This window comes from Colletotrichum truncatum (genome assembly GCF_014235925.2).
Source record: "Colletotrichum truncatum strain CMES1059 chromosome Unknown Contig_0003, whole genome shotgun sequence".
NCBI lineage: Eukaryota > Fungi > Ascomycota > Sordariomycetes > Glomerellales > Glomerellaceae > Colletotrichum > Colletotrichum truncatum.
Genome location: NW_027222400.1, coordinates 2,905,367 through 2,924,310, shown reverse-complemented (window position 1 = coordinate 2,924,310; position 18,944 = coordinate 2,905,367). Strand labels below are relative to the sequence as shown.

The 18,944-nt window shown below is 52.9% G+C and overlaps 6 protein-coding genes across 6 annotated transcripts; 2 read left to right on the top strand and 4 right to left on the bottom strand.

The window, feature by feature from the left end:
* Positions 1 to 1,006: 1,006 nt before the first annotated feature.
* On the top strand, positions 1,007 to 2,658 carry CTRU02_205709 (fibroin-3 related protein; the record flags this gene model as incomplete). Its single annotated transcript, XM_036727702.1, has 2 exons — positions 1,007 to 1,197; positions 1,248 to 2,658. The coding sequence occupies 2 exons, from the start codon at positions 1,007 to 1,009 to the stop codon at positions 2,656 to 2,658; spliced, it is 1,602 nt and encodes a 533-aa protein (XP_036580658.1).
* Positions 2,659 to 5,213: 2,555 nt separating this feature from the next.
* CTRU02_205708 (uncharacterized protein) lies at positions 5,214 to 6,440 on the bottom strand (the record flags this gene model as incomplete). The annotated part of the gene is made up of 2 exons (XM_036727700.1): positions 5,214 to 5,840; positions 5,895 to 6,440. The coding sequence occupies 2 exons, from the start codon at positions 6,438 to 6,440 to the stop codon at positions 5,214 to 5,216; spliced, it is 1,173 nt and encodes a 390-aa protein (XP_036580656.1).
* A 2,342-nt stretch (positions 6,441 to 8,782) lies between these two features.
* Positions 8,783 to 10,273, bottom strand: CTRU02_205707 (uncharacterized protein; the record flags this gene model as incomplete). Its single annotated transcript, XM_036727699.1, has 2 exons — positions 8,783 to 10,140; positions 10,198 to 10,273. The coding sequence occupies 2 exons, from the start codon at positions 10,271 to 10,273 to the stop codon at positions 8,783 to 8,785; spliced, it is 1,434 nt and encodes a 477-aa protein (XP_036580655.1).
* A 1,988-nt stretch (positions 10,274 to 12,261) lies between these two features.
* CTRU02_205706 (eukaryotic ribosome biogenesis protein 1) lies at positions 12,262 to 14,626 on the top strand (the record flags this gene model as incomplete). The annotated part of the gene is made up of 2 exons (XM_036727698.1): positions 12,262 to 12,948; positions 13,001 to 14,626. The coding sequence occupies 2 exons, from the start codon at positions 12,262 to 12,264 to the stop codon at positions 14,624 to 14,626; spliced, it is 2,313 nt and encodes a 770-aa protein (XP_036580654.1).
* Positions 14,627 to 15,619: 993 nt separating this feature from the next.
* CTRU02_205705 (GDSL-like lipase acylhydrolase) lies at positions 15,620 to 16,969 on the bottom strand (the record flags this gene model as incomplete). Its single annotated transcript, XM_036727697.1, has 2 exons — positions 15,620 to 16,756; positions 16,808 to 16,969. 2 exons carry the CDS (start codon positions 16,967 to 16,969, stop codon positions 15,620 to 15,622), a joined length of 1,299 nt encoding a protein of 432 aa, XP_036580653.1.
* Positions 16,970 to 17,755: 786 nt separating this feature from the next.
* On the bottom strand, positions 17,756 to 18,944 carry CTRU02_205704 (uncharacterized protein; the record flags this gene model as incomplete). Its single annotated transcript, XM_036727696.1, has 3 exons — positions 17,756 to 18,475; positions 18,542 to 18,548; positions 18,928 to 18,944. 3 exons carry the CDS (start codon positions 18,942 to 18,944, stop codon positions 17,756 to 17,758), a joined length of 744 nt encoding a protein of 247 aa, XP_036580652.1.

Below are 18,944 nucleotides of genomic sequence, written 5' to 3'. Positions count from 1 at the left end.
AGGTTGCGCCCTGTTCCGTCCTCTCCTTTCATCGTCGACTTCGTCCCAAGTCCATACTCCCGAGGCTGTTTGATTACAGCTCTGGCTCCCCGTCTGTCGCTTTCTCTCGATCATCCACTCTTTCAAAGGAAGAACAACCATACAAGTACAAGAAGCCAACCCAGACATTCCTTTTTTTGACTCCGCCCGCCGCCACTTGGTATTTGTTGCCTCTCAACACACGACAAGAAAAAAAAGCCCCTCCCGCCATCCGCCAGGGATAACCGTGTTTCCCAAGAGCGCGTATATACGAATATCGGAACCACCACCCCTTTTTTATGCCAAACACAGCGTCATTCACCCAATAAGGGCCAGTCCTCAACCTCAATCTGTTGGCCACGGATTTATCTGCTCTTGGGTTATCCCGTCAACTGTGTGGTGCTTACCGACTGCACCGCCCAGTTTCAGTGCCATTTTGAGACGAAATCCTCTAGGCTTCTCTCGATCCACCGCTGCCATTCGCTGCGCCCTCCCCTACCACCCGTTCAATCCACCACGCAAGGGGGCGAGGACGCTTTGTCGCCCTTCCCACAGTGACGACAACACCTATTCTCTCCTTTTACGGCAACACACAGGCCTTTCTCAGATCGCCCCCTCCAGTTAGGTCTGCGAGAGGATTCTTTACTCTCGTTCACGCCTGCCTCTTTCGTTTGCGCGCTTGTCTCCTGGATTTTCTTTTCATTGCGGTGTGCACTCGCTCAGTTACACCTGTATAACCTGAATTTCAGTAGCTCCAGCGGCTCGCCTTCTACTTCTTTGACTCGACGGAAGATCACCGTGTTTAGCCGATCAAACGACACAGAGAAACTTGTCTTTTATGGGATGACGGAATTATAGCTCTGCTACTATTCCATATCTTAATTTCCCTCATCCGACCAAAAGACCTTGATATACACCCTAGTTTGGAGGATATCCCACCGAGAGTCACGTTAGTTGTTGGAGAGAACACGGTATCTCAGCATCCACGATGCCTACTATCGATGTCGCCATGGCGAGGAGCCTCCGGGGAGGAGTATGGGGATCAGTAATGTCTAGCATGGCCGCAAGCATTCAGAGGCGTCAGATCATGTCCACGGTCGAGAACGCCGGGAACCAAATTAATGACGTGAAGACGGCACTTTCGAGTTGGGACAATTGCATGTCCGTCAACTATTGCAAGTAAGTGTTACACAGCTTGGTAGACCTCTGAAGGGTACTAATTGGCGCAGGTGGCCGGTCATTGGAGTGATTATTGTTGGCGGCTTGATCATTTTCTCCATCGTATGGTGTATCATCAGGTGCGCCTGCTGCGGTTTGTCATGCTGCTGTCAGTGTTGCTATTGCTTGAAGTGTTGCGGCAACTGTTGCGGTTGCTGTGATACCCCGAAAGGAACACCTCACAAGTATCTCGACGACCAATACGGATCGACAAACCAAGGATACAAGTCACAAGCACCAATGCATGCACCCGTTGCCCCCTTCCTCAACAATCCGCCCGCACATGCAGCACACTCAACGGCACCTGCCGCGGCCGCGCCGCCTCAGTACGCCGAATTCGAAGTTAGCAAGTCTGGCAATGCGGCGGATGCCGATGCGCTCCCCGCGATGCCTAGCTGGGAGGGCGCGGGATCCAAAAAGGTGGCAATTGAGGAAGAGGTAGAACTTGAGCCGATGAAGAAGCCTGCCGCGTCGCCGAATGCCCAAAATGCTCCTCTGATGGCACCCAATGCTATGTCACACCCGAACAGCCCGATGCCGAACAGCCGGAGTCCTTATGCGCAAAGTCAAGCCGGCGCCAGCGGTTACTTCTCGAATGCCAACCAGCCTGTAGACCCTTATGCCGCTAACGGACAGGGATTCAACAACTACGACAATGGTTACGCGCAATCGAACGCAGGCTTGGGAGTCGACCAGTACGGAGCTGGAGCAGCGGCAGTGGGAGGCATGGCAATGGCCCAGGGCAGGCGGACGCCAGCTCGCGAGTACAATAACAGCGGCTACGGCCCTCAGAGAGGCCAGACGTACCCGCCTCCTCAGCAGGACTACGACCAAGGCTTCGATAACTACGAGCAAGGCGGATACGGTATGGGCCATCCGCCACGGAACGGTCCCAGCCCGGCTCCCAGAAGCTTCACAGCGCCTCCACGTAACGGGCCCAGTCCCGCACCTGCAGGTTACCGCCGCTCTCCTGGTCCCGAGTACCGTGGCTCCCCTGCGCCTCCTGCCGACTACCGCAGATCACCGGCTCCCCCTAATGACTACCGCCGGTCCCCTGCCCCCCAAAACGACTACGGATACGACCAGCAAGACCAGTATGCCAACGACGGCTACGGCCACCAGCAGTACGGTGGAGATGGACGCCAATTCTCCTCAGAGTCAACACGTCCCCTCGCTCCGCCCCAGCGGAGCTACACTGCCGACAACCCGCCTCTGTCCCCTGACCTTCAAAACTCCGGCGGCTTCGACTTCCAGTCGGGCTACAGCCGCCCCCAGCAATACAACTACAACCGCGGCCCCAACAGTAGCGCGCAGCAAATGCCTGCCGAACTAGACGAACAGCGGCCCCCGCAGAGCAGCGGCGGTACCTACCCAGGATACAAGGCCTACCAGCCAACTAAGGAGGGCTGGAGCGGCGTTTGATCGAAAAGATGAAATCATTGATGACACCTGAAAAGGAATACGTTATTTTGCATGCATAGCAACCGAGGAGAAATGCTGTTTCTGGTTCAGAGGAGCAGTCTATTAAAAGACTTAATAGTCAGAATTGTCATCCGAGGCGGCGTTAAAGTTTTGATTTCAGTGGGAGTGTTGAGGGGTATCCCTGAATACATCGCAATTGCGCAAACTGCTGGTCATTTGTTTGGAACAGAAGACACTTTTTGACGGGGGTCCGTTCGGACAAGGAGTTTCGGGCATACACAAATAGCCAATCTGTTTTTTTTTTGTCTTATCTTCATCATGATGAGTGGGGGAATTGTATAATGATAGCCCAAGTCGAAGATTTTCATTTTCTTACTTTTTATCAGGTTCGTTCCATTCCCATTTCTCTTGTATTGTGGGCAGACGCTCAATTCTCGCAAGAGGCACTTACCTTTTCCCCTCCTTCTCTTTTTCTTGTGCTGGATTTGCCGGCCACACGGTCTACATGTTCTGCTTTTTTCTTGGCGCTGAACGAGCCGCTGGCTGGCTGGCGTCGTGTCTCCGTCGATCCGACTTTGGATGGTTTAGAGTTTGGGGAAAACAGCGGGGGGGCTTGGAGGTGCCGGCAGGGCGCGGCGGGTTTGAGAGATGGGATGGATACCCTTCTTTTCGAGTGGTGTGACCATAAGATTTAGAGGCTGAATTGAAAGATTAAACTACTTTCTTTCTTAAAGGAGTGTTGTCCTGTGTCGATCTTTGCGTAGCTGTCTGCACGACTGGACCTTGCTATGTCGCAATGGACTCGAGACCAAAGGTGGTTTGTTCTCTTTGAGAAGTCTCTTTAAGAGGAGCCCTTATCAGGCAAACAGCGCAAACACGCCACTGGCCAGCAGAGGTTTGGCAATGAGTACACAGTAAGGTAAGCCATTTGTTTGGGCCGTAGGCCGTACGAGGAGGGGGAGGAACGTAGAAGAGAAATAGAAGAGGCGGCACCTATTTCTAGACTAGAAAGTCGCGTGTTGTTCCTTTGTTTGATGTGGGCTTCTCTCCGTTGCTACGACAGCACACAACATTCATGAAAAGTGAAACGCGAGGAACGCCAAGTATCTGGCACTGCGCGTTCTTGCAAAACCGAGTCATTTCAAATCTCACACCCCATCTAGATTCAAGATTCTTAGAGTTGAATCGCGGGCATGTTGGTGTTTCAAACTACTTAGTAAACATACGATACCGAGACAGCGATGGAGTCGCTATGCCAAGCACGATAGGTCTATATAGAAAGATATAGAACTCTTGAGTGTGTCTGTATCATCCACGTGTACAGGCCAGACAATGCAGCAGCGAATGTACATTATCCCGCGACGGCAGGGTGCTCGGTGGTGTCTCGTCTCGGTATAAGGCATATATATATATATATATATATATCTCAATCTCCAAGAAAACGCAAGACAGTCCATCCAGGACGTTACGTCCTCTGGCCGGCTTCGAAGAGGTTACGATTCCGCCGTCGGAACACGCGCGCTGACTGCAAGCTACTGAGATTGTGATTTACGCGACAACTGACCTCACCTCGACAACTCGATTTTGCTTCTGCTGAAGAGTGGTCGTACGTAATTGCTCAGGTGGTTACCTCGCGCGTATACATGCTACCATCCCGATCAAACAAGAATATGAACGTGTTGTACAAAGCTTTCATCGCTGGTGCGGGCATACCAAGATGACATCTTAATGGCCACAAGCTAAGCCATATGATCCCTGAACCGCGTTGCTTTTGTGGTTGTTCTTCTCCATGGTGGTGCAGGCATGGCACACAATCAACCGCTCAGCACATCCGCCATGTGACATTGAGCGTCGTGTACCAGGGGCATTCCCATGGGACTCATTCGAAAGAGCACTTCGACGTAGGAAGGTGGCCGCTCGTAAGACGCCCGTCTCGAACAACACACGTCTTTCATTGGCATTCCCTCTCTGTCCATGAATCTCCAGAGGTATCTCGATTGAGCCCATATCATTCGGAAGCGGCACCGTTCAACTTGGCCGGTGACACGTGGTTTGGGGCGAGCGCAAAGAAGTCAGGATACGGAACACTGAAGGAGACGAACCCCTGTGTTAACATCTTCGACTCGGAGTCACCTACTCTGAGCGCAAGCGATCAGTGATCTGCTTGGTTTGCAAATGAATGATGATGCCGAGGATCATTGGCATTTGAATACTACTAATATTTCACCTTCCCGCATTGCTTTGCAATGTTGACGTTGACGACAACAACGACGACACAATACTCGACAAGTAGACGGTAAAGGGCTCCTGAACAAATCGGGCTTCATGGAACAGAACCGACCCCGTTCTTTCGTGTATATGCTGTAAACATACTTGAGCTTAATCAGAAGCGCCTGCCGAGCCTCTAAGAACAAAATACACACCCAAAATGTACCAACGCTTTGCAATATAACCCCAAGTATGAATATAAACCATGTCAATATTGTTACAGCCATAAAAGGCCATTCTAGGCCTCATATCAATACATGTTTTGGCCTGTCTTCCTCGATATTACATCACTCCTTTGGGAGGAGTTCCCGCGGCAAGCTCGTCCTAGGGTGATTCGTCCGGCTCGAGCTGCTACCAATTACTGTCGGCGCATCGCCGTCCAAGTCGGGGTCGTACTCGGCTTCGTCTGCATGCTTGGCGTTTTTCAATTTCAGGCTAGCACCGTCGCTCGAGTTATCGTCCTCGTCACTATCCTCCGGCGCATCGTCATACGGACTGATAACGGCATGCCTGGAGCTCCATTCAGGGTCTTCCTCAGGCAGCCGCTCGTGCTCGGCTTGAGGCTGTTTGATGAACGAGTCGATAATGTAGTATTGCAGCGCGTTCATGACGAGTGGGAAGAACATCATGACGAAAAAGATCTGCAGCTGCTCATTGCCTTCAGTCCACCGTAGGGCCCAGTCGCCTACGCGCGAGATCCATGGGAGCAACAGGAAGATAATGAGAACGCAGATTTTCATGCCAAAGAGGCCACAGAAGTAGATGATGGACTGCTTCAACCACCAGATGGCGTTGGGCGGGCTGCCGTAGTTGCCCGACTTGATCGACTCGGCGGGCTTGCCCAACGGTGTGTACGAGACAAGGCCGGTGAGGATTCGGAGAAGAACGATGAGAATGGGGATGCCGATCGTTGTCTAGGACACAAATTAGTAAGACGCAACCAAACGCAGTGAGCAATCTCGACCTACATCAATAGCAAGGTTGAGTAGATAAAACGAGCACGGATTAGGAGTGTAGTTCTCCTCACGTGTGACCAACCTCCGCACGTTTGTGGTTGTTGCGGCATCCAGAGTGACGGAGAAACGTCCTGACGTCAACATGGACATGAAGATGTTGGCGATGTGCACCAGAACTGAACCAAACACCTGCTTGGACACATCAAAGAACCAGATCTTGAGAGGGCGCTGTGGCCGTTCTCTCCACCTCTTGTACACCAAGGACATGAGAGCGAGACCGCCGAGGGCAGCCTGGACGATGAGGGCGAAAGACCCGAGCAGGCTGCACTCGCCGTTGCCGCCGTTGTTGCCGCCTTGTGACATCGCAGCCGTCGCTGTCGCGGCAGCAGCCGAAGCGACAGTGCTGGCGACGACATCGACGACTGTCTCTGCTGCTGGGTTCGTGAGGGGGATCATGGTTGTTGTTGCTGTTGCTGCTGCTGCTACTGCGGCGGCGATTGTTGTAGGAAGCACATCTTCGGCGCCAGTCGCTATTGCGTAGGGCGGTGGGGGGGCCATTGGCCTGGCCGGTCTCGCAAATAAGTAAAAAAGGCTAAGGAAGGGAGAGGCGCGGGTGTGTCTTTGTGACGTCTTGGTCGGAGGGGGGCGAGAACCGGCGGCGGAATGCGGATGACGTTTTGAGAGATGGAAGGGTCGCACTCTTTGGTTTTTGGGGGTGCGGTGCGGGTGGGAAGCGAAACGGGTTTACCTGACTAGCTGCGAGACACAGACATGCAGGTCAAAAAAGGCGGAGCTCGAGATGAAGGCCGATGATGAAGAAGAAGAAGAAATAGGAAATAAGGAAGAAGGAACGCGCTCGCAAAAGCGTTGGAAGCAGTGTCCGGGGGGAAGTTGATAAAGAAGAAAGGGGCGAAACAAGTATGAGCGAAAGGGTAGAGAGAGTGTAATGGGGGGAAAAGGGACTACGGACGCCAAAAGTTGATGATCCACGCAAATGGGGACCTGGCCTGGAAGAAGGCTGTCACGAGGCGGAGTAGAAAAGTGACATGCCAGCACGGACTTTTAGGTGCGGGTTACAAATGCATAACTATCTTTCACAGATGGTCAGTGAGCAGCCAGCCTGGGGCGCTGGGTCTTAGGTAGGTAAGGCAGGTTTGGTGTTGTGTAGTAAGTAGTAAGAGTAGGCAGGCAAGCCTATCCACCGCCATACTACGACTACACGCCAAAACCCAACGTGGACGAGCTTCCACCCGCGATGGGCCAATGTCGGTTTGGTGTGTCAGTGGTCAGTGGGCGGGCGGCCTGGGCAGGTCATCCGCACATCAGCGCAACCAGAACCAGGTCAGAGGCAAAACATGGTGAAAGGACCTCAGGAAACTTCGGCCCCCGTCCACCTAGCACACTTGGCACTAACTCCCCAGTTGGCTCCGGGTCCTGACACAAGCTTACTTCTGATCGGGATTAGCGTCCCCGCCTTAAACGGACCTGGGATGCCGCGAAGATTCGGCCCCAAGCGAGGACGATAGTGGAGGGGAGATTTTACGGCGCTAGGTATTAAGGCCTGTTGGCTTTCACGGTTTAATTCTTTGGCGTCAGGGGGCGCGTATCCTTTGGGGTGGAGCAGCACCTACTACTACATGGTAAGATTCAGGCTAACAGCAGACCGACCAGGGTATTATTTCACGGAGAAACAGCGCGACCGTGACGGGAGGAAATGAGATGCCAACACGAGCGGAGGGGAACCACACCGCACCGAAATGGACCTCGCGGACAACGGACGCACACCAAGGCCGCCGAGTCACCAGAAGGCCTCAGCTAAGATATAGATAGGCCTGGCGCCTCAGTCGCAGTTTAGGCCACCGAAGTGCAGGAGAGACAAAACAGGTCCGCACCTTAGAGGCGCAGCGGCCAATGTCCGTTCAATCTCGTCCGAATGCGAAAGTCGAAGCCCGTTGTCCAGCAGGACTACGCTAAATGTTTTTTTTTTATTCATTTGTTTTTACGAGGGGCACAGATGTTCCCTGTCTTTAATTGCCCTTGCTAACGACTTTACCCATCACAGTATCGTATCCCAGCTGGCGCTCTGTGAGTCGATATTGGGCTTGGGATTACTCAATGTTATGTAACAGACAAGACGTGACAATGAAATCCATGACACAGAAATATCCCCCCTTTCCCAAGACAACTAGACCAAGTCAGAGTCATGCATTGATAGCCAACTCCAACATCGACGTTCCTGTCTCACCTCCATCTCACCTTGCACGACTCGGCTATCAATAGCAACCGCCTCACCAGCCCAACAACGTCTTTCTTTGTTGTTTCCGGCTTCGGCTAATCCAACCCGCCAGCCTATTTCGTGTGTCTCACCGCCGCTGACGAGAGTACTCCCTTGTTCCAGCTCATAGGGTCCCGAGTCCCGAGGAACTGGTTGTCCAGGTTGCTGTTTCTCAGCCGTCTCCTCGCTAACTTGTCTGCATGGAAGCTGCATGGAACGTTGACTTGCTTCGTTGCTGATCGAGACCAACGTGTCCTCGCCGCAATATCGCGTGTACTACCTTGAATTCTCCGGACAAAACCCACATCGACCGCACTTCAGCGTTGGAATGGATGGGTAGACAATTCTCCCAAACTTGGCTAGATCAGGAGTGGAATGCTTGCAATTTCCTAGCCTGCTTGCTTCTGTAGCCGCTATGTATCATCGGATCGTGAAAACAAAAAGTCTACCAAACCAAAACAAAATCTCGCCTACGCGCATCGCTGCAGGCTCGCTTTCCCACCTTGCGCCGTAAATCTTGTAGTTCCTCGGCATCTGTGTGTACAAATCCAACCCTCTCTTTTGGCCGGCCAAGTATAAACGAAGGAACGGGATATTCCTAGATTACCCAGAAAACTCAGGCGTCTCATGCAATCACCAGCTTGTCCAAAGCAATTCTTGCAATCTCTATAATTTTCAAACAATGTCGGTTCTCCTTGCTGGTGCCCTTGCCCATAGGCACCATCAGATGGTGTGGTGTTTGCATCATCGGGTGCGGGTGTCCAGCTGCAACTATTGCGTCCAGCTGATCGTGTCGGTGGTTTGATCTGTCCTCCATCTCTTTGATAACATCTTTCAGGCCTAAATGATGATAAGGCACCATCTTTCCTGTCACGTCTGTCTTCATGAAATCGTGTCCATATATGTCGACCTTCAAAAGCCCCCTGACAGAAAGTCTCCACTGATCAGGGTCCATCTCACGGTTATTGAATGTCCGCAAAGCACCGCAGTTGTCCTCTGGTATGTTCATCTCACCCCAGAGACCGCCGTACTCGGCGAAGCGAAATGTGAGGATGTGGTTCTCTCGTTTGGCTCGGGTGGTTTCGGCCTCCACAAGCTCAAGGATCTTGGCATATGCGTTAGCAGTCGCCGGGAGGAGAGCACCCAGCATCATCATGTTCTGGAATGACTGGATGGGGGGAGGCTCCGTAGGATCATTGTTGCCGCAAGCTGGGCAATGAATGACGTCGTGAGCCACTCGGGCGGCTTGTCTGGCTATGCCCATGGCGACTTTGACATCGCTCGGTAGTCTCGATAAGGTGTCTAAGGAAAGGAATATTTGGGATAGACAGGAACATGTGGTATTCTGGTATGCTTTCACTGTCACGTTCTCGGTGCTGGAGTCAGGATTGACATCGTTGGATACGGCAGATGATGGCGATTCTGATGTGCTGTTGATGATCGTGCTGGATAAAATTGATGATGCGGCAGGAGAGCCATTGTCGACCTCGTCAGGCACTTGCGCTGACAGAAGGTCCGTGAAGCCTTTATTGGTATCTTGAGGTAATTCCTCGTCAGCAGAGTCACTTTCGTCAAAGTTGATGCCACCTAACAGGTCAACACCCCCAACCCCGAATTGGAAGTCTTCAGTAGAGTACCGAGGGTCGGTGTAAGCCATTGTGGTAAGGCTCGAGAGCTCAGGTGGCAGCGTAGCCGCTGGCAGACCGTTCAAAGGGGAGAGTAGGTCAAGGTAGTCCATGTTGAAGTCCTGGTTAAAGAAGGTTGAGAAGTCGGTGTCGAGTGTCGGTTGTGTGACGAGTGGCATTTGTGGTTGCTGATCTTGTCCTTGGGGGGTGGTAGAGGATTGTCCTTCGGACTCTTCGACGTGCCTACGCTTCCTTGGCCTACCCATCGGCTTCTGGGGCGAATAGACACATCTCAGACCCTCTCTCTTACACCGTGAACAGCCCTCAGGCTCCTTCGTGCAGGCAAGCTTCCGCGAACCTGTTGCGGGTGGTGAGTTGCTGGCCTTCAATCGAGGAGGGCATGTAGGCTACTTACGACACTCATCACACGCACGATGCTTGACGACACCGTTAACCGACTTGGACTGACTGCTACTACTACTTTGGGGCATGGCTTGATATGACGAGGGTATAAGGGGACTAAGAAGGCTAGGTCGCGAGGCCTGACAATGTGCGGTGGACGAACTATTCTGATTACTCAGAACTTCCGACTCTATTCGAGTGCGGCGCCCGGGAGGGTTATATGGGAATGGTGGGGGATTGCGTCTTGGATGTCGACGGCGTCCGTGAGTTTGGGACGGGTAATGACAACGGCAGGGGCTACACGAAGATGCCCTGGCTAGCTGGTGGCTTGCCCTCAGCTGGATCTCTAGGTATTTGTTTTTGCAAGGTAGAAGAAACCTGCAAATGGTGACGCCGAAGGGTGTGATGCAGATGCGAGACAAACACGAGCAAAGGCGTAAGCAGAAAACTGGAGGGGAAAGCTTGACTGCGGCGTATTCGAGCCCCAAAGTCCCTAGTGTCCCAAGGTTCTAAACTGCCAGTCCAGTAGAATGTCTCAAGATTGGTGGCAGCCACGCACCACAGCTTACCTTAGCTGCCCGCCTAAGACTAAGACCCACTCAGCCGTCGGTGCAATGTGCTTTGGAGAAGAAGGTACAGAATACGGCAAGGACCTTTGGTATACGAGATGTGCAGCCGCCCCCTTTCACTCAACTTCATTCATCCACTGGCTGGACGAGGGAAGGATCCCAGGCGGCGTCAGCACCACCCAACTATGCATATGCTCAAGCCCAAGGCAAGGTCCGATGCATTTTCGCCAGATCATTGGGAACGTCTCAACGTCTGAAGCCGCATCAGAGGTTGGGGACGTCATCTCAAGTATTTGAGCCAGGCAGCAGAATTTCGCCTAAACAGCTAAGGGACTGGCTGTGTCAAATGCCCCATCAAAAACATACTATTTCAAGTCATGCTGTACCTGATAAAGGCTCTCTCCCTCTCCTTTCTACTAGCTGAGATGCCCAACTGAACATACGCCAAGGTCTCAGTCCGATTAACCTGATGAAGCCACCAAATGTGCTTCCTCTGACGAGATAGGTCGCAGCTACGAGAATGAGCAAATGTTGCGTGGACATGCAAGACGAAGTTTCTCTTGGCACAAAATGGGGAATCATTCGAGGCGCCGTGATTGGCTTAGTGCATCCATTTTGCAGCCATTTGAGTCACCGGCATGGGAACATGGTATCGCTAAACCCATGTGGGCACAGTGAACCAGGAGGGACGGAAAGGGTTCCTCTCCCTTGGGAACCGTTCGATCCCGACCCTCGGAGCTTCTATGCCGCCGCTGGCATGAAGGAACTGACGAATTCGACTCAAAAAAGCCATCTCAACCCCCATGCCAAAAGCCTCCCTGGCGTTGTAGTACTATGGAGTAGTAGTAGTAGTCGTAGTCGTAGTATGGCGATTATGTTTCTGTTGGAAGGCGCCACCACAAGGTTCTTTGGAATTAGTAATTCAACCTTGACGGGCCTTTTTCGTTGCTGATGCCTCCATCCGTGCCAAGCATAGCCATATTGTCACGTACATTCTGCTGGTTAGTCTCATGCTACGTTGTAGCGCTTTCAGTGCTGACGGCTTGCTTTGGGTTAGCAGCGCAGCGGCTGATGGGCGCGCTGAAGGGCGCCCTGTAGGGCCTGACAATATATCCCTACGCTGAGAAATTGCCGAAATGGCAATGGTGACGCTGGGCGTTCTGTCAGGCTTGCCTGGCTGCAGCCACTGTGGCTCATCAACATTGACAAGGCCTTAGCAGTTCCACTTCTTCGAGAACCTCTTCCACTGCTGTAGAGCTGACCAACCACTGAAATGTCTTCGCAGGGCAGATTCGTTGGGTTTTACAGTCTGACCGACTTCATGCCCCACTTTTCGTCTTCGGTCAACCCCGCTGGGCGGTGTGGTATGCGCTAGCACCGACTTTGACTTGACGGCAGAAAATTACCCAAAAAAAAAAATTCCTTGAGGACCGCCTGCATCTGCATCGCGAAGAGCTCCAAAAATAGCCCACCTCAAAGCAACTTTTTTTGGCTTTGAAACCACCTCAATGGCGGCACGACAAGCTTTAGGCAAGCGGAAAGAACCGCAGGCAGACGCCCCTGTCGACGACGACTTTGGTGATGCAACGTTGGAGGGCGTTTTGTCTCAGAGTGAGGATGATTCCGACTACGAAGAGACTTCCGAGTCCGACGGCGATGAGCACGAGCTGGACGGCGAGGACTCGGAGGACAATGACGAGGACGAGGAGGACATCTTGAGCGACGATATTCCCTCCGATGCTGAGGACGAAGACATCTCTTCGAAACTCAAATCATCAAAGCCTCGCAAGGACGCTGCCAACGGCGATGTCGCCGATGAGGATGATGAGCCCAATTACAGGGTTGTTACCGACGCCAATGGCAACGAGCGCTACGAGTATGACGAGATTGATCCCGTCTACGATTCTGACGACACAGACGCACAGGAGCCCGTCAACACCATCGGCGACATTCCTCTGTCCTTCTACGACTCCTACCCGCACATCGGATACGACATCAATGGCAAGAAGATCATGCGCCCGGCTACTGGCGAGGCATTGGATGCCCTGCTTGAGACCATTGAGATCCCTAAGGGATGGACTGGCTTGACGGACCCTGCGACGGGCAAGCCTCTCAATCTCAGCCAAGACGAGCTTGAGCTTCTGCGCCGTGTTCAGATGAACGAGATTCCTGAGGAGGGTTACGATCCCTACCCCGTAAGTGCAACTTGCCCTTCGTGCATTCAACAATAAACTTAACAAGTCATAGGAAATGGTACACTGGTTCACCGCCCACGAGGAGAAGATGCCACTTAGCGCGGCACCCGAGCCGAAACGTCGCTTCATCCCGTCCAAGCATGAAGCCAAGAGAATCGCCAAGCTTGTCAAGGCTATCAAGGAGGGACGTATCCTGCCATACAAGCCTCCAGAGGAGAGGGAGAAGGAGGAGGCCGAGAAGGAAGAGACCTACTTTGACATCTGGGCGAACGAGGAGGAGCGCCCGCCACACATTATGAACATCCCAGCACCCAAACTTCCGCCACCGGGCTACGACCTCAGTTACAACCCGCCTCCTGAGTACCTCCCAACCGAGGCCGAGAGGGAAGAGTGGGAAAAGCAGGATCCTGAGGATAGAGAAAAGGAGTACCTGCCCGCCAAGTTCGATTCACTGCGCAAGGTTCCCGCCTACGGCGAGTTCGTTAAAGAGCGTTTCGAGCGCTGTCTCGACCTCTACCTGGCTCCTCGTGTGCGCAAGAACAGGCTCAACATTGATCCTGCGTCTCTTCTTCCTAAGCTCCCCCGTCCTGAGGAACTCAGACCCTTCCCCACGTCCTGCCAGACCATTTTCCGTGGCCATGAGGGTCGCGTGCGGTCTGCCGCCATCAGCCCCGACGGTGAATGGCTTGCCAGTGGTGGTGACGATGGCACCATTCGTCTTTGGCACCTGCGAACTGGTCGCCAGGAGTGGTCCGCCAAGATCAGCCTCGATGAGGCCGTCAACGTCGTCCGATGGCGCCCCACCAAGGACACTTTCATCCTCGCTGCTGCCGCCGGAGAGGATGTCTTCTTTGCTGTCCCCTCCCGTGGCGCTGACGGCATTGACAAGAACAGCCGCGACATCCTCGACGCCGGTTTTGGTTATGCCACTCAAAACCCTCAGCCTACGACCGCGGTCACCAAAGAGCAGCCTGGCAAGTGGGCTCGCCCCGGATCCAAGCTTGAGGCTCTTGGTGTCCTACTGAAGGCCACCGTCAGATCGACCATCAAAGTCATCAACTGGCACCGACGTGGTGATTTCCTCTGTACCGTCTCTCCAACGGGTCAGCGCAGCGCCGTCGCTATCCACACACTCTCAAAGCATCTGACTCAGATCCCCTTCCGGAAGCTCCCAGGCCTCGCCCAATCGGCTCAGTTCCACCCCTCCCGCCCGCTCTTCTTCGTCGCGACCCAGCGCATGATCCGCTGCTACGACTTACAGCGCCAGGAGCTGGTCAAGATCATCCAGCCTGGCGCCCGCTGGATCTCATCTTTCGATGTTCACTCTGGCGGAGACAATATCGTTGTCGGTTCCTACGACAGACGTCTCCTCTGGCACGACCTCGACCTATCCAACCGTCCCTTCAAGACGATGCGCTTCCACGCCGAGGCCATCCGTGCCGTTAAGTTCCACCGTGGCCTGCCCCTATTCGCCGACGCTAGTGACGATGGCACGCTCCAGATCTTCCACGGAAAGGTCGTCAGCGACCTCATGGAGAACCCGACCATTGTGCCCGTCAAGATGCTCAAGGGTCACAAGGTCGTCAACAAGCTTGGTGTTCTCGACGTTGACTGGCATCCTTCGGAGCCCTGGTGTGTGAGCGCCGGCGCCGACGGCACCTGTATCCTCTGGACCTAAGGGGTCATGTCTCTCTGGCTGGAGGATACTTGTATGTTTTTAACATAAAAAAAGACAGCGAGGCGTTGGGAAGAACCAAAAAAGAAACCAAAAGAAAATCCCCACATGGAAAATTATCACTTAGTTGCACTTACTTGCTCTGTTTATCGTTTCAGATAATACGCCCTGAAATTTAAATGGTATCATTAATGGAGGTCAATTTTGCACATACAAAATGATTTTGCGCTCTCTCCTAACACTTTCTTCGCAAGACCACTCTTATCCTAGGTCTTCTACCATCGTTTCTTTCCAAAACAACAAACCACCAACTCGCTTTCGTGCTATTCATTGGCTGTAGGGTATTTGCCTCACTTGTTCATCATCTGCCGCCGTGACTTCATGTCCAATCAGTAGGTTCCACATCTGCCTGATACCTAACATGACTTCCCCTCATCCCCAGCGCGCATCCACGACATGTATCATGCCGGTATCAGCCTTAAATATAGGGATCCCAGCATGATTTTAATTAAGCGTAACTACAAATATGGTGGGCAGCAGCAGATGCCCGACGATTAGCTTTGGACCAAGCTTGGTACCCAGTCCGCACCTCTCCGCCCCAAAATGGCGTGAATCTCCAGACGAACACGTTCGGTTACAATTTTGAAATAGCCCAAAGTTTCTTTAATCATCCATTCCAGACTCTCATATACTCACTCTTCACGGCTTACTTCAAATCATTAAAAATCAAGAGGCACTTCCCGCCCAAGTTGGTTTCTATTCTTCTCCTTCCTATCTATTGGACACCAATCTTTAGGACGGAAGACGTTAGCGGCTACACGGTGCAATATCTCATAATAGCATAAGCCGATGGATCAAGAGGGAAGCAGTCTAAAGAGTCAGTCTACTCCGTAATGGTGAAGACCCTATTAACTATGCAGACCATATTCGGCACTTCAACACCCAGTGTGTTCTGTCTCTATCAAATGAGTACCCAGTGCCCTTTATCAACACCGACTAAGTCAGCGCCGAAACGCCTTCCTTGAACTTCTCAAAAATCAACAGGTCAACTCCAGCGGCCATGGCCTCGTAGCCAGCGGGGTTAAGATGCAGATGGTCTCCGGTGTCGTACTCCACCTTCAACTTCTCAGGACTCGCGGGGTCCCTCACAATCTTATCAAAATCGATGACAGAGTCGAACCGTCCACTGCTACGGATCCACTCGTTCACGCGTTGCCTCGTCTTTTCCCTCTCGGGGTCCGAATAAGGCTGGCCATCTCCCGTGAGTGGCGTAATCGTGGCGCCAAATACGGCAATACCGAAACGGTGCAGACGGGTGATGATCTGGTCATACGCCGCCACCAACCTTTCACCTACGGCTTGCTGCGAAGAAGCGTCAGTCGCACCGGTACCGATGTCGTTCACCCCAATAAAGACAATGGCGTATCGCACGCCCGTGTGCGCGATGACATCCCGATCGATGCGGCCGAGTGCGTTGGGACCCAGACCGTCTGCGAGGACCCTGTTACCACCCGCGGCCTGGTTCACGATAGCGATATTATGCGTCGAAGACTCCTTCTGAAGACGTGCGAGAAGGTGGTCGGGCCAGCGGTTGTTTGCGTTGGTCGTCGATCCACGGCCGTCACTAATAGAGTCTCCGACGATAGCCACCGCCGACGCGCCCTTGGGAACCCACGCCTCGATGGCGCTGATGAGGTACCAATGATCCGTCCGGGTCGCGCTCGCTCCCAGATCTTGGTCCGCGACGTGGTTGCCGTTGACAAGGAAGGACGTTGTGCGGCTGCCCGGATGGGATGTGATGCTGTTCGTCGTCTGGCCGTTGGCGAGGTATATCGTAACAGACACAACCGACTGTCCCTCGACCGAGAGGTCAATAGGATCGGAGAATACGACGGCACCGTTGGGTACGGTGAAGCCGCCGCCGCCAGAGAAGGTAACAACTTGCAGGGAGTCGGTGTCGATGGCGCTAGTGCCGGCTGTGTTGTTAGCGGTACGGGCAATTGTGACGGCTGTGATGGGCAGGTCGGAGCCTCCAAAGGCGTTACTGATTTGCAGGCGGAGGGTGGATGCTGGGAGGGAGATCTTGACGGTTTGGCGGAGGGTGGCGTCGTTGAACACGCGGCCGGTCTCGTTCTTCCTGAAGTCAGTGCTATGAGCATATTTTTGCCTTGGGACAATACCTACAAAAGGCGCCGGCGGTAAGTTGGCTGGCTCGGTGAGCTGAGGCATAGTACCCCAGACGGTAACCCATTCCCTCTCATCACGAGTAGGGCAGCGCGGACGTGCCTCTGTCAAGGACGAGGCGAGGAAGAGGGCCGCGAGGGCCGTCTTAAAAAAGACCATCATCGTTGTGAGATTATAGGGCCACGCGATACACAAGTTCACAGGCAAAGAGCTACACAAAGCGAAGATACTCTTATAAGAGTGATTGAAAGCGGCACATAAGGCATTCAGGTAAGGTCTTGATCGGTTCCTTTGCGTTTATTGCCCCTCAATATAACATGCTTCAATTGGTACTATGACTACCCTCGCCATGTGGGCGCATACAATCTTCCGGCAATGCGGAACCTCTGGGCAATGGGGTAATGGGTTGAACCCAGTCGAAGTTCAGGCTAAATTCAACTCGTCGTGGGGATTTTTGGAGATCAGAGTTGCGTAGTCGCAGCGGGAAATGAGTTCATCCCATGCGATGCAACACCGTCTCCAAGTCAGTCCCGCTTTTGTAGGCCTCGTCCCCGCATGAGGCACGTTTTATTGGAGAGTTGATGGATGAAGTCGATTACGACCGAGTGAGAGAGAGGGGGGGACGGGAGAATAGAGAACGAAACGCTGGTCGAAGATTGACATTGTAACCATGCAACAATGCGGACACTAGTGTACAGAGCGGACAGTCCCAAGAGAACGACCCTGATTGTTGTCTCCAAATTAAAGACATCCAGCACTGAGAAAATGGTACCAAGGAGCTATGCTGGTAAACGTGATATTCCGAAAACAGTCCAACGATCTCAGACTATAGCGCATCGAACCAGAACCGACGGGGTATATGTCTGATGAAGATCGTTTGAGGAATGGGAAAATGTTGAGGGGGCACATGTGAATGGTCCGCTACTTGCGAGGAGCGAGTGCGTCATCTTAGAGGAACAAGGTCTTGTCAAAGGACGCGGGCAGAGCAGCAACGTCAGCCCAGTCACCAGCACAAGCAACAAACGCCTCGGATGGGTGGTTCACCATGCCGTACTCGTCCTCGAGGGCGATCGTTGAATGGCTGAGTCGTGAGCGGCAGCGGGCCCTGATACTCTCTTTGGAAGAGATATCCTTGACGTCCATATCTCCGGGGCACCGTCGACCATGCACCCATTCATATGTGCTCATGAAGCCAAGCGGCTGTACCAGGTCATGGATAACCATGTTGTCAGTTGTTAGGGCCGAGCCAGGTACCGCCGGAGGCTGATAAGTGCTAACTACTCTGTCGACAACAGTGTGATCGGAACCAGTGGCCACAGATGGAGGCCCCAATATGGTTTCAGAGACATCAATGAGAACTATATCATCTCCGCCGTTCTCGTTGTCCAGGAGGCCATCTGGAGTTTCGTTCAGGAAATCTCGAGCAACTCGTCGCTGGGCGATGGATGGACACGATTCATTAGATCCATTCCATTGCGGACTGCGGTCCTCTTGGTAGCGACCATCTGTCTGAAACTCCCCGGCAGCGGTGTGAGAGGAAGTGTGCACGTGCTTATCATTTCCTTGATGAGCCATTATTGAAGGTGGATGCCAGGTATCTTGCAGGAAGGTATTGTTGGAGTTCTCGAGCGGAAAATTGTCGAGTGATGTTGGCCAAGGTAGGTGCCGCTAACCGCACGGGAGTATTAGTCCTAGCCTATAAGGCCGGTGGAAAGACTCTCAAGCAAAACTCACCAGATACCTAAAGAGGATGGACGATGTTCAATATAGAAATAAACCGCCTCTGGGAAGGCTGAAACGAAGAAGTGGCCGAAGGTCGTCTGCTGATTTTTGCTGTCTGTCTCTTTTCAGAGAAGAGTGGGTGGCTATCCGTTCCAGGACAAACCGGTTGCAAGTGTCTTCAAGACAAATGTAAATGCGGAGCGATTTGGTATCTCAAGTTACTAAAGTGTTCAACGAAGAGACAAAAGAGAAAGGGCAAGACGATGTAGAGAAGGGAGAGGGATTTATATGCTCTTGATGTATGGGCTCGGTGGGTTTGGTAACAAGAGGCAAGGAAAGTTGATGCGATATGGGGTCCCCTTCCTACTTTTACTTCCCCTCAGCCAACCTTACCTTACCTCACTTCCAGGTACAT